The 15,519-nt window shown below is 31.8% G+C and overlaps 1 protein-coding gene across 2 annotated transcripts; it reads left to right on the forward strand.

The window, feature by feature from the left end:
- The first annotated feature begins 1,863 nt into the window (after nucleotides 1–1,863).
- On the forward strand, nucleotides 1,864–12,614 carry LOC139502959 (neural cell adhesion molecule 2-like). Of its 2 annotated transcripts, none has more exons than XM_071292622.1 (9): nucleotides 1,864–1,990; nucleotides 3,451–3,503; nucleotides 5,664–5,963; nucleotides 6,308–6,619; nucleotides 7,915–8,178; nucleotides 9,201–9,506; nucleotides 10,307–10,645; nucleotides 11,072–11,359; nucleotides 12,086–12,614. In XM_071292622.1, the coding sequence occupies exons 1-9, from the start codon at nucleotides 1,917–1,919 to the stop codon at nucleotides 12,550–12,552; spliced, it is 2,403 nt and encodes an 800-aa protein (XP_071148723.1). In that variant the 5' UTR covers nucleotides 1,864–1,916; the 3' UTR covers nucleotides 12,553–12,614. The 2 variants fall into 2 exon arrangements, with proteins under 2 accessions (XP_071148723.1, XP_071148724.1); XM_071292623.1 differs by having other exon boundaries at nucleotides 5,670–5,963.
- Nucleotides 12,615–15,519: the final 2,905 nt, after the last annotated feature.

Consider the following 15,519-nt stretch of genomic DNA (forward strand, 5'->3'; position numbering starts at 1 on the left):
GTTTGGAGAAGGGGTGAAGGGGTGAAATATTACAAAAATGCTTAATCTCACTGCATTTTGCGCCTGTTCTTAGTTAGAAGCCTCTGACCTGTGTGAGGTTCTTTGTTTTAGTTTTAGCTAACTTATATGCTTTAGAGTTTAGTGTGATGTCCATTTTCAATGAACTATTATACCTTTTAGTTTTTAAAGCCCCCCTCCTTGTATTAGATGTTTACGACTTGTTGAAGACTCATTGGTGGCCTTTGGTAGTTAACTGCTTTTTGGTGGGGTTGTTGTCTCTGTGATATATTCCCCATTTCCAGTCTCAAGTTTTTTTTTTATCCTTTATAATACTAAAACTTGCTTTTGAACGATACATTTATGCTTGTACATTAAGTACTTTAATATTACACAATGATAGATACATTTTTACTGCGCTGTGATATTTTACATAGTACTTTAATATTACACAATGATAGATACATTTTTACTGCACTGTGATATTTTACATAGTACTTTAATATTACACAATGATAGATACATTTTTACTGCGCTGTGATATTTTACATAGTACTTTAATATTACACAATGATATATACATTTTATACCGCGCTGTGATATTTTACATAGTACTCTGAAATGTGTTGATATCTTCTATTTTTTTACTAACATAGAATAACATTTGAAAAGGTAATAATATTAACTACCAATAGCATTCGGAAGTATAAGACTCTCTTATTCCAGAATATTGTACATGTACATGTACCTCTTACCTAACTCTTATGGAGTTTTCAAATTAAAGCATCTTAATAAAGAAAACAATTCATGTTTGATGGGTGATAAATACAATGAATGTTGTATATTTTATATTTTCATTATCATTCTGTTTATATTGATCTACATCAGTCAAACCATAACAAAATATTGAACTCCGAGGAAAATTTAAAACAGAAAGTCCCTAATCAAATGGAAAAAATCAAAAGCTCATTCACATCAAACGAACGGATAACAACTGTCATATTCCTGACTTGGTACAGGCATTTTCTTATGTAGAAAATGGTGGATTGAACCTGGTTTTATAGCTAGCTAAACCTCTCACTCATTCGATGAGGTCAAAGTCAAGAAAACGAGCAAAGGATTGTGGTAACTCCAATCTGGATAGTCATCTGTGATACAGATATCTAATAAATGTCAACAGACTCGAGATTACGTCTGTAAAATGTTTAAGTGATGACTACAACATTACCACAAGGAATCCTGGTTTCAAAAGTAAAAAAACAAAAACAAACAGCAACCTTCTTCCGACTAAGCCATGGTAGGAAAGAAAAAATCCTATGTAGTTCATCTACAGGAATATTGCTACATAAAAAAAACAAATGTCTCGATGTTTGACATTCTGTTTATTGAAAACAACTTAAACCTTTTAAGCTGAAACCATCAGATTTGTTGTTAAGGTTTGTTTTCAAACTGTAAATTCAGAAATATCTCTTTCGCCATCTTAAATTAACTGATAATTACAATGTAACACGTCGTCAACTCGCAATAGCCCAACAATGATAGTGTGACATTATCACTCATTTCCTTGTAAGTTCCTTGCTTGGGTTATGTTTACTCGGTGTGACCTACGAATCAACCGTAGACTGATGTACGATCAGCGACGCTAACCATATCTTTCCATGGGTGACAGTTTGTTTAAACATGTGGTCTTTGCTTGTTTCTCACTTTCATCTTTTGATCCTAGAGTTATAGAATAAACATTAATTGAACATTTATACACTGCACATGTATCACAAGTGAATGCCACGGAATAGCTATAATAAGGAAGTAAACAGACAAAAAAGTACATGATTGATTATATAAATATACATATTGACTTTACAAATTACACATTAGGATGCTGTGAATGAATTGGAAACATGTAAGCATAAATCATGTAAATGAAAAAGTGTGTTTACAGGAAAAATTTAGGAAACCGACGCAAAATGTCAAGATGTTCAAATACGCATTTATTGTAAGTTATATCCATTTATTAATTACGTTTAATATTTGAATAAGAATTATTGATAAAGATTTGTAAATTATCATTATTTGTTTTTCCTGTTTTATTACACGAAAAATAAGTCAGCAAAAACATCATCACTAATAATATACGGTAATCTAGTACACGCATATTTAAGACTGGTAAATTGAGTGTGTATAACATCGGATGATTTGTATGTGTGGTACATGGTCATGACACAATCCAGATATAATTATGATAATATATTGTTACTTAGCATTATTAAATACTTGATGTTTTAGAGAAACTAGAATAAGTCAGTTTTTTTTATTTTCTCTATATGTGTTACCAGATACAGTGTTTGAATATTGTTCTACCTATATGTAGAATATAAGAATGAGAGAAAATGTTGGGTATTCGCCAATAAAATATCAAGGGGTCAACTTGCTGTCATAAATATATACATATACACCCACTTATATGGTATACCAATATCTCAATTGCTCCGAAGTTTGATAAAAACGTTAATATATACTGACAAACATAAACTTTTCTTCGATATCAAATTTCCTTAACGACTCAATATTTTTAGATATAACAGACGCAGTCACTGATTAGTTGCTTAACTTAAGACAATTACATCAATATCTGCAAATGAAATTATCACAGATACCAGGATTGAAATTCTATACAAATTTGTTGCCCACTTTGAATAAAAATCTGTAGTCTGACTTTTTGTTGCACATAGACAAAATATTATACAACTTTTTTGCGGTCTTTTGGCTTTTATTTTGATTTTTTTTAAAAGAGATAAACTGAAAATAACAAAAATGATATGAAGAATAAGATTTAAAAATGAGTCGACAAATAGCTAATATTGTCTTTGATCTTTTATTAGAGTTATCACTCTGAAATTGGGTTTTAAAGCGCGGTAATTACGGTTCATTGGTTTAAATACACAAGAGGTAAACAGACTTTTATAATGAAATTGTCTACAAGAATAACTTACAGATATTGTGTTTGAGGTTTTTTGTCTAAACGTTATGATTTGTATTCATGTTTTGTGATTTTCGCTATGATTATGAAAACAATAATGATAGAGACAACATAAAAATGAAATGACCAGCTATTAGATCTTAAAATAAGTCTACATGGACAAATCGTCAGTAAAATGATAATAATAGTTTAAACCACTTTTGCGCTATGGATAAACACTTTTGGAGATTACGAAATCATCCGTCGAAACCTTAAATACCATCATTTAAAGATAATATTCAATCATAAGCGTCTAGTAAACATATATCCTGGGTACAATAACCAGTATTACTGATTCATGGGTAGGTCAGATTGTTTTTATTCTCGTTTTCTGATTGCAATTTCGTTTGCATTAAAAACCAAAAATACATGAAAATATGGTCAATTTGAAATATCCATTCCGATTTTAAAGTTATCATTTATTTAATTTTTGTCAGGCATTGTGTCTGGTTGCTACAGTTTTTATTCCTGACCGTAAATTTGAGAGAAGGTAATTATAAATAGTAACCATTATGCAGGATAATAAATTGTACATACCCATTAAAGGTAAACAATATTTATTTTGAAAATTAAATCACTCATACAAGGTTCCAAATTTTGTACAGACTCATTTACATTTGACGGTGTCAAACGATTGTTTGGTGCTCTACTCCAATTTACATACATAGGTGTAGTTTATCAAAGGCTACACACCAAAATCTACAATGAAATTCAGCTCAGTAAATGAAATAATTTTGGTCTTTAATAACGGTTCTGGAGCGCTACCGAATAGTCTCCTTTTCTAAGATCTAGTGTCTGTCATAATGTAAATTTTAAAGTCTTGTAAAGGTATCTTTGAAGACTTGTTAACAAATGAAGTCATACTTATGTTGAAGTCATATACTAAATGATGCTGTATAGAAGAGGGGCGAAAGATACCAGAGGGACGTCAAACGTATAGATCGAAAATAAACTGACAACGCCATGGCTAGAAATTAAAAAGACAAACAGACAAATAATAGTACACAAGACACAACATAGAAAACTAAAGACTAAGCAATACGAACCCAACTAAAATTGGGGATGATCTCAGGTGCTCCGGAAGGGCAAGGAGATAAGGCTCCGCCTGTGGCACCCGTCGTGTTGCACATGTTATTACATTGACTTGACTGTTAGTGTTGCTATCCACCAATTGCAACTCATTCAAAATTTTGACCAAATTGCAATTTGTTTTATTAAATCAAATTGTTCCACTGGTCAGAATATTGAACAAATTGTTCAGTCAAAATGTGAAAGTGCAAGGTGTTAAAATAAAATATACTTACAATCCTATAAGACTTTAATTTCACTTTAATGATGTTATTACTAAATTTGTCTATCAATCTGTATAGTTATATTATAGCCATTACCATACTAAAGGTAAAATGTTTTATTTTGAATTGCTATAAAAATGTCCAAACTAAGCTTTTAATATATAGTTTTTCTTTCGAAAAGGATTTTATATTTATAAGAATCATATATCATTTAAAATAATACATCATATATTCAGTAAAATACGTGTGAAATAACAATGTGCTATTGATAAGTTTCCTTGAGGAGATAACCTAAAATACTATTCTTTTGAATAAAGACTTTTTGAAACCAAAAAAGATTATCTCCCCTTCCTACAAACATATTGCAATTTCACAAATATTTTACTGAATATGAAATGTTTTTATTCACATAATGTGTGATTCTTATGAATATAGAATACTTTTCGAAGGAAAAACTATATAAAAGCTTAGTTTGGACATTTTTATAGCAATTACAAATAAAACAGTTCACCATTAGTATGGTAATGGCTATAATATAACTATACAGATTGATAGACTGATTTAGTAATACCATCAATTAAGTGGAGTTAAAGTCTTATAGGATTGTAAGTAAGTTTTATTTTATCACCTTGCACTTTCACGACTTGACTGTGGTTTTCTACAGCAGTTGATTCAAATTTCTGACCAGTTGAACAATTTGGTTTAATAAAACAAATTGCAATTTGGTCAAAATTTTGAATGAATTGCAATTACTAACAGTTAAGTCACTGTAAAACCCGGTAAATAGTAAAGTTTGGTAGGTCACAATAATGAAAAGGGAAGGGGAATGTAGTTACGATGTCAGGAACATAAAGAAGTTATATCACAGTTACAAAAAAAAAACCGCAATGTATATCTTACATTCAAGTGGTTATAGAAAAAATTGAAAACAAAACGTTTAATAATTTCTTGCGTCTGAAGCACTTTTTTTTATTTACCTTCATCAAGAACGCTCAAAGCCAAACATTTGAAATCCGAAGATAGATAAGGACCGAAAATCGATAAAGAGCGATATGTCAAAAATACCTAAAATGAATAGTCAAACTCATCTAAAGCAAATTTTGCCTGAGGGAGTTGAAACCTTAGTTTCATAAAAGTAATACTCAAGTATAAAAATAATACTCAAATTTAACGTATGTGAACACTTTATACAGCAACGTCTTGAACAATGCAAAATAGTGAATTGACGGTAGTAAAAAGTTCAATTTCATTGTAAAGTCTTGGTAAGTACAATTGATAGTATTTATATAGCTACATTCAAGTCAAAGATTTATTGTACACATAATTAGAATGATCAATCTTATCATCTTACCTTTAAGTTGCAGTCAGTTCCAATGTGTATACTAAGCTTGGTGGGTCAGCTGAGATGAAATGTCCACAGATAACAAGAAGTTCGGAGACAGCCTGGTTTCGATCAGATCATATTTCGCAAATCTCAATTGGAAATGAATTGAATGAAAAAATAGATCAACACCGTTTCAAGATAATAGGAAATAACAGTACTAAAATATACAACCTTAAGATTTTGAATGTCTTACAGTCAGATTTCGGAGAGTATTCATGTTCAATAACAGATGGAAATGTTTCGCAATTATTCACTTTGAACCTGATACAACTAAGTAAGTTTCATTGATGTCTTAGTAATAACTTTGATATTTGATATTTTACGATGCTTAAAACATTTATTTTAGTGAGATAAAAGAATAATGACATAATGTATATGTTTTAAAAATCATCGTGCTTTTTGATGAAGTGTATCATTCTAAGAAGTTAGTTGAAACAAGTTATGAGTTCGATACGGCATTTAGAGAAGCAATGCAACACTTGAATCATTCAAAAATAAAAGCATACTTAGCAAATTTAACATATCCTTTAATTCTAGCTGTGTGAAAACAAAAACTTGATGTCAATAAATTTAATATCTTTGTGGGTGTAACGAATTATGAAAGATATGTATTTTCAGGACCTCCGAATGGCATGCACATCTATTTATTTCATCAAAATAAAGTCACATTCCACAGCAACATTGCCGGAAGCGATAGAATTGCTGCAAATGAAGGAGAAACTATTCATCTTATGTGTAATATTACCAGTGGTATACCTGAGGAAAGTTTAATGTGGTTTTACAAAGGAAAAATACTCAGTTTCGGCGGGCCTGGATCATTAACTTTGAAACTCACCTTACTGCCAAAGGATAGCGGACGATATGTCTGCAGAGCAAATAGCTCTGCACTTGAAGAAACTATGATTGAAACAGTCAACATTGACGTCCTTTGTAAGTTATCATACTTTCTTCTATTATTAATATTTCTAATGCCAGGGAATGGACGTAGTATATATGTCATCTTATGTTATTCATATCGGAGACTTTTATATCCTAGTATACGTTATGTTTTTCTCTCATCGTTGAAGGCCGTACGGTAACGTAAAACCACTACCATCAACTTTATTTTAGCTTTGGAGGAAAGTTGTCTCATTGACCATCACAACTCCTCTACTCTTCTTATTTAGACAATTCTGTGTCTTTTAACGTCTTGCTTGTGAACATCCAACAATATTTGTTTTTGTTGAAAGAAAGACTTTCAAATGAAGTGTATATAAAAAAATGCAAGTGACGAATACCTTTGCTCATTTGCTATACAATAATGCTTCTTGGAACTCCAGCTACCTTGAGTCGCTTCACATAATTACATTGATAACGTGAATCATTGTTAATTATTGATGTCAGGTTTTTTAATGAACAACTTCCTTTTCATTGTTTTTATGTACCAGCAGTACACATTGTACGCTGGTTAATCGGAAGTTTAAACTAATACAATTCAAAATTACACATTGTTTGTTCAGATGTGTTTCCGTGTTGATTACCTAATTTACTTGAACTAAAAAAGTATAAGATACAAAGTTTAAACATATACTTTTTTTATCTACACAAACCATTTACAGCTTAACGACAGATAATGACATAGCTAATCTTCAACTTCGTACTTTATTTGGCCTTTTTAACTTTTTTCAATCAAGCGTCACTGATGAGTCTTTTGTAGACGATACGCGCATCTAGGGCAAATACAAAATTTCAATCCTGTGTCTATGATAAGTTTATTTACAAAAAGATAAGGACAAGATATATAAATAGTTATCAAAGGTACCAGGATTCTAATATATAAGACTAATCAGTGACGCTCAGATCAAAATAGTTATAAAGTAAAAAAAAGTACAACGTTGAAGAGCATTGATAACCGAAATTTCCGAACAAATTACACCAAATATGACTAAGGTAATCTATTTTTGTGATAACAAAATCCTAAGTTTTTCGAATAAATCAAAGTTTTGTAACAGAAAATTTATAAAAATGATCATAAATAATTAATATTCTAGTCAACACCGTTTTTTTATAGAGAAATTATTCACTACTAATTTTTTTTTTATATGAAGTATTTTCAGATTGATAACAGTTTATTCTTTCTTTTTCCTTGCATTTATTTTGTTTCATGTTTGTTTCAATTGATATTTTATCGTATGAAATAATTTCTACCTCACATGTATAGTACTGTCCATTTTTCTCTTTGTTAGACAAGCCACGAGTATCACTGAGTGTAAACAGCACTTTACATATTGTGGAAGGAAGTTCCTTGACTGTTTACTGCAATGTGAAAAGCAACCCGGAAATAATAAACGTAACCTGGTGGCGAACCTACGAAAATAACAATAAAACAATTAGTTCTGGAAAAATACTGCATGTGAATCTAGCCACACGACGGGATTCTGCGAAGTATGTTTGTGAAGCCGAAAATATAAAAGGACACGGTATGGCTTATACAGACATCATGGTTATGTGTAAGTTATCGGCATTAAAAAAAAAGTACAATTCCACTACACATGCTACATACGATATTTATTTTGCTGGGATTACATTTAATTCTGATAAATCTTTACCATAATATGCACATTTCTAAAAAGACTGAATGTTTAATAAATATAACACGATACAGCTACATATATGCTACGACTGCATGATATGTCAGGTTTCATGATCAACCTAATTAGTAAGCAACAATTAGTACAGTTATAGTTCTATTTACATTGGATGCTTTAGTATTTTGAAATAATTTAATTTCGGATGTAACGCGTCTTCTGATTGACTGACGTTATTTTGTTATCAGCCCATCGACATAATTTAGTTATGTGACCGTGACGTCAGCAACGTTTATCATGGTTTTCTACGGTTTGAAATGGAATTTATAATTAAATTATATGAAATGACTGTAATATTTTTTCTGTCTATTCGAAACAACATAAAAAAAAATGTGGTGCACACTGTTAAATAACCCGCTACGCGCGTTATTCAGTGTGCACCAAATTGTTTATGTTATTTCTGCATAGACAGAAAAAAAATATTACAGTCATTCTTTAAATAATTAAATAATAAGAATGTATCTCCCTCAAAAGTAATTTCTCGTCCGAATTCGTCTTCCATATGCTCTTCTTGGGACTTTCATCGCTTAAATGTTTGTATTATGTAGTAAATGTTTAAAATGCGTTGGTCTCGAGCATACGTGTCTAAAGAGATGAATAGTCATAATTGACATCTTGTACAATAAAATTGATCTCGTTTAATTTGACAATTCAATATGTCAATCGACGATACCATTAACATTGTATATACATCAGTTACATTTCAATATATACTATTTTATGCTTTATTCAGAAATTAATTAAATTTTACCTTTTTGCTGTTGTCTTTTTCTGACTTATACTCATGAATGTATGCAAAATGAAACAGTGATAGTTTCCCTTTTCATTTTGACTTCAGTGGGTAAAATGTTGCAGAACAGTTACAATCTAAGATCCTATTTCAGATGCTCCTGATATCAGCATTCAATATGAAAATTACACACAAAATTCAAAAGATAGAAAGCTGAAGTGTGTACCAAAAGGCTTTCCCGATGTGTACACTTTTCATAGTTGGAAGCACACATCCGATTATGGAGACCACATTCGTTTGTTATCCGGTACAGCAGATGGTAGTTTACTATTGCCGGAAATAACAGATTCGTCGAAGCAATACCAGGATAACGGATTTTATATGTGCACTGCAACTAATGGAATAGCTGACAGTAAAGGCGAAACAAATAGATCAGCTTCTGTATATCTTAGTATCACAGGTATGATATAATTATCATGTTTTAAGAGTTTTGTTGACATAGGATTGCACAATTTAGAGGAAATTCCAAGAAGTGATGAATTTGAATAAAACAAAACGAGTCATACCATTGATAAATATAATATTGAACATCATACATACATATACTGAATATCGTGTATCGAAACATAACATTTGTTTTTGCAATTTTTTAGTATATTCCATAGTGTGATTTATACATCATATATCTTATTTAGGGATAAAAAATATCTCTATAAGTTACGTGCTTGCATTTCCTATCATGATTTTCTTGATAGAGGTTTGCTGCTCACAAGGAAGCTATTAAACCAAGAGTTCCAAATGGTGAGGTTGAAATCATCCCTTCGTAAATTTTACGGACGCCATCACGAGTTGGTTGACCGTTATGGAATAACCGTTTCACAAATGATATCGGATATGTTCCTTACGTCGTAACTACAATCCCCTTCCCTTTCATGAATATGACCTACCGAATTAGACTATTTACCGGATTTGTAATCACTTAAGCAACACGACGGGTGCCACATGTGGAGCAGGATCTGCTTACCCTTCCGGAGCACCTGAGATCACCCCTAGTTTTTGGTGGGGTTCGTGTTGTTTATTCTTTAGTTTTCTATGTTGTGTCGTGTGTACTATTGTTTTTCTGTTTGTCTTTTTTATTTTTGGCCATGGCGTTGTCAGTTTGTTTTAGATTTATGAGTTCGACTGTCCCTTTGGTATCTTTCGTCCCTCTTTTACGATATTTACAAACTATGGTAAACATAAAACAAATTTAAATTTTAGGCATTCCAGTATTTGTGGCTGAAAATACAAACGTGTTCTACGGCGTTGTAAACGAACCTGCAGAAATAACTGTCAGTATTTTTAGTAATCCAAAGTATTCAGATTTCATCATAAAGCACAAAGACGGAAAAAGGCTTTTAAGCAATGGTATTAGTATGAAATTGCGCGAACAACACATGTTTATCACAGATGTGATTCACACATCAAAAGTACGAGTAAAATGTTATAGGACTACCTTTATAATAACCACGTTGAGATCTGATATGGTTCAAAACTACACTGTTTTCGTACAGAATGATTATGGGAATAACCAGTTCCAAACAAGTGTCTTATTTGCAAGTAAGTTTCTTGAAATAATATGTATGATGATTTCTTGTTCGCTATTATAGCAAATGCCTCCATTTCTACTACTTGGTAGTTTATCCCTTTCAATGTATTACTTTATGATCTTGTAAGTATTGCATCTTTCAGAACTCCAATAAAAAGATAGTATATATCAACAGCTTTTGGTTTTTATTTGGGGTATGGTAATACGGATCCTTTCTCAGTCAATCAATCACTGACTGCATTTGTTAAAAAGTTTATCATATGTTGATATTGTAGCATGGTAAACATATACTTTACATTCTTTAGAAACCTGCGCTGAGTCTTGAACATGCAGTGAGGTATGAGAGTTTCTACAATGGCGAAATCATTGTATCGCCTCTCAATTGTATCGTCTGGTGTATCAAATTATAAGCTTGGTACCTTTGATACCTATTTTAGGTTATCCCGATACACCTCTAAATGTCACTGTACGGCCAGTTGCGAAGTACGCAAGAATTGATTGGACACAAAACTTCAATGGTGGATTAAAACAGAACTTTTTCATAGAATATCGAACACAAGACAGTAGTTTGTGGAAAACAGTGAAGACATTGAACTATACACAAAATGTTAGAGTATCCTGGACTATTCAACATCTTCAAGCTGGGTTTTATGTCTTTAGAATGTTTGCAAGAAATAGAATTGGTGATAGTAACCGAACTAACGAAATATTTGTAGAAATTAAAAGTATGTTGAAGTTTTCAGTAGACATATGTATACTTAATCACATAGGTTTTCGATGCCAAGGCTGGTGGAGTTTATTTCCCCCAGGGTATCACCATCCCAATAGTCAACACGTTTGTGCTGACATGAACTATTATTGATATGGTCATATTTATAAATAAACTGTTACAAATCTTTTGAATTTTTGAAATACTAAGACTTTTTTACCTTAGGAATAGATTAGCTGAGCTGTATTTGGCAAAACGTTTTAGGAATGTTGGTCCCCCAATGCTCTTCAACTTCGTACTTTATTTGGTCTTTTTAACCTTTTTGGATTCGAGGGTCATTGATCAGGTTTTTTTTGTAGACGAAACGCGCGTCTGACGTTAATACGCAATTTTATCCTGGTATCTATGATACGTTTATTTATGATTATCGGATATTTCGACATAAGTTTATACGTTTTAAAAAACCTTATAACATAAAACAGTTGCAATACATTTTCATTTGAACCGATATTATAGAAATAAAAGGTAAATGCAGAAAAGCGCCTTTTGTAATATATCTGTCAAATCAGCTATGCGGTTTTTATATTTAAAGCAGGCAAAATATGTCATAAGAACTTGTAAATGCATAAGGTTTGCAACCCTTCAGTGATAAAAGTCAATGTTAAATAAACACTTATATCTTTTTGTTATTCATCATTTGAATTTATGTATTTTTTCTAAATAAAAAACATTTCTTTTTCAGATGAAAACGCAGGATTTTCTTCCTATATCATTTTGTCTGGATCTGCTTCTTTGATATTGGTATTCATTATCGTCTTAACTGCGTATGGTATTAGGAGATGTCTGAGACGAAAGATCCATATTAGTCACAGTTCTACTCAGACTTACAAAATTGAAGCGTCTCAATATGATGAAATTGATGAGGATCAAATAATACATGTACATGATGTAGAAATCGCTGCTACCGATGAAATATATGTCACAGATATTGACAGCGATTATGAACAACCCGAAAATTCAGTTATTAGACAAAGAAGCAACAGTGACCAGATGAATTTGCCGTCGGCAAGCAGCAGTGAAGGTAGCGAAAACGACATTGATGAAAATGACACGTTTGCAAAAGATTTAATTTTAATTTCATATAAACAGTTAACTGGAGATCGATCACTTCCATTACCATATGACAAACTTGAAACTGTTGTTAATTAGTCGGTTTGTAAAAATCTGTAAACCTCAAATAGTTTGAACTAAATATTACTTATGAAAAGTGACTGTTACCCTTATTTGATTTTTAAAACTATGTGCTGCATAGCTAAAAAGTTATTGGAGGTTCAATTGTGCCTTCATTCCGTCACACTTTATCATTCCGTCATTTTTTAATGATTGTAAATCTTCGAGTAAATAAAGGCACCATTATGTGGGAGGAGAAAATAATATATTAACTCGTCTTTTTCCCTTATGCTGCATACTTGTCAACACTGTAAGAACTCCAATCATTTAAGCTAAGAAAAACAATTCATTTTATTTCACAAATACATGTATCAAGGAACACGCAGATATTCAACAAATCTTATCTATCTTATAAATCTGCGTCCTGAAAGTTTTTGATTTTAGGAAATTATTTTAATTGGTAAAGTAAAAAAGAAAGGCTGTGATTTGGTTATGGTTCATGTTGCAAGGAACCACACTGAACTTCTTTTTAATTTTGAAAGGTAAAAACAAAATAGCAATGTATCTTATGAAGAAAATGCAACTACAAAGAAGAATAACCGTCGCATTCTGAAGTGAATATGCCATATTCGCCAACTTGCCTATATTTATTCAATACGCAAAGTTTAAGAATAATTTAGCAAGTAAATGTTGGTATAAACATGTCATTGAAATCGTTTTGACTCCTACCTGCCATTCTTTGCTTTTCGTTTAGCATGTTAAGACCTAAATACAACATACGCCACTGCTAATGATTGAAACATGTGAAAGTATTTAAATAACATAAAGAGCAGTAAATTCTGGTTCTTCCCGAGCCCGATCTTTATAATTTTGTGAAAAGTTTTCTATTGTCGTTTGTCATTCAGTGTTTTAATTTTTGGCATGGTATTGTCTGTTCTTAGATTACGTTTTGTCTGTCCAATCGGTGCCTTCTTACTTTTTATCAATGATTTAATAAACTGATATAATTTACCGTAAAAAAGTTGTGCTAATGTTGTACATGTTGTAAACCGATAAAAACAGAGGCAAATCAAAGTAACAAACACACACAAAAGAATATTGCATTAACTCCAAAAGGAGCAAGACTGTTAACCGAAAAGGTAAGTGTCCCTTGCTATGCATATACCAGTCGCTATGCGAGTTCAGGTGTAACATCACTAATTCGGACCCTGCCAGAAAGCACATATCAGAAAGTAGTACATATTAAACACAAAATAGTTCCGACGCATGAGTATAATTGTACTTTCATAATATAAAAAAGAAGATATGGTATGACTGCCAATAAGACGACTCTCCACAAGAGACCAAAATGACACAGAAATTAAGAACTATAGGTCAATGTACGGCCTTCAACAATGATCAAAGCCCGTACTGCATAGTCAGCTATAAAGGACCTCGAAATGGCAAATTAAAAAAAAAAATTCATACTAGATAACTTACGGCAAAATTTAGGTACAAAAACATAAACGAAAAACAAATATGTTACACATCAACAAACGACAACCAATGAATTTCAGGCTAATGACTAGAGACAGGCACATGACTTGGGATAGGCTAGTACATACATAATGAGAATTATCAGGATCCCAACCCTCCCCTAACCTAGGACAGTGGTGTAACAGTACAACATAAGAACGAAATATAAAAATGAGTTGAAATAGGCTTAATTGATTAGGTGGATGCAAATAGAAATACATCTAACAAGAACATAGATTGGTCGTGGACGGTAACTTGTATATCCCCCTTCCAAAAAAACCTCAATTAAATACAGATCTGAGAGTTCTCGCTGTTACTGGCAGATAGTTCAACGCCACTATCAACTTATGAAAAAATCATGCAACTAAGACTAAATTATCAATCCGTAAACATCCACCATCCAATGGGTATAGTGTAAAGACGTCACAAACAGTCTGAGAAAAACATGATCGTGTGCAATGTCAAGGTACAGGTACCGACCAATTGTAGATACATGCATGTGTATATATATATATATTATAACAATACTATTTAGTTTGCTTTTAATTAACTTCTAACAGAGTCAATATTAATACCAATAAAAACAATATTCGATGATCAAGTTACAGCGATTACTTGGTTACTTTTTAGAATAAGTGTATTTTTAAAAAGGATCGATAAGTTTAACAGGATCGTTTTTAAATTCCGGTCACGGTAAACAATATTTGTGATAACTTAATCACGGGTTTATTAATTTACCAGTAATACATACATTACGTTCGTTAAAATCAAAACTGTCACAAAAACGCGGGCATAAAGAACTAGTTGTGTATGAAGAATGATCAAGTATTTTGGTTATCAAATGAAAGCTAAAAGACTTGTTATAATTGTAGAATACTTTATGACTTATGATTAAGAACATGTTTGTCAGATCTGACGTACCTGTTGCGGTACATCCGAAGTTTCTGAAACTAATTCTTTCTTATTGGCCATTAAATATGTGTTGATTTTTCAGTACACGACACCATAAAGTGTTGCTTTGACATGTAATGATTGTCATTTTACTTAAATTGAAAATAAAATACCGGTGCCTGCTTGAAATTGAGGAATTTAATATAGAAAGCAATGGAGACATGCATTATTTTTGTACTTCCTTAACACTCAATACAAATGTCACATTTGGGAATAATACACAATCTTCAAAATCACTACTCTTACTATAACACAAGTATCTTATATCTGAGGCCGCAAAAACATGTCGGTAGAAAGTTAAGCCACCAGCTCATCGTATCAGTCATCCAAATTTGTGACTGAAAAGCTAATGAGTCGATTTCAAATCTGTTGGATCAGTGTTTGTGTTAAGAGCAAGCATCAGTTTAAGATATTCGGAAATTTTGAACAGACACAAGAGTATCATATTAACTGATGTATGTAAACGCCAAACGATAAGGCAAATAGTGTGTTTCTGCAGAAAATGGGGAGTTGGCAATTGACAATTGTAAATCTTACTGT

This window comes from Mytilus edulis, chromosome 14 (assembly GCF_963676685.1).
Source record: "Mytilus edulis chromosome 14, xbMytEdul2.2, whole genome shotgun sequence".
In the NCBI taxonomy this organism is placed as follows: Eukaryota; Metazoa; Mollusca; class Bivalvia; order Mytilida; family Mytilidae; genus Mytilus; species Mytilus edulis.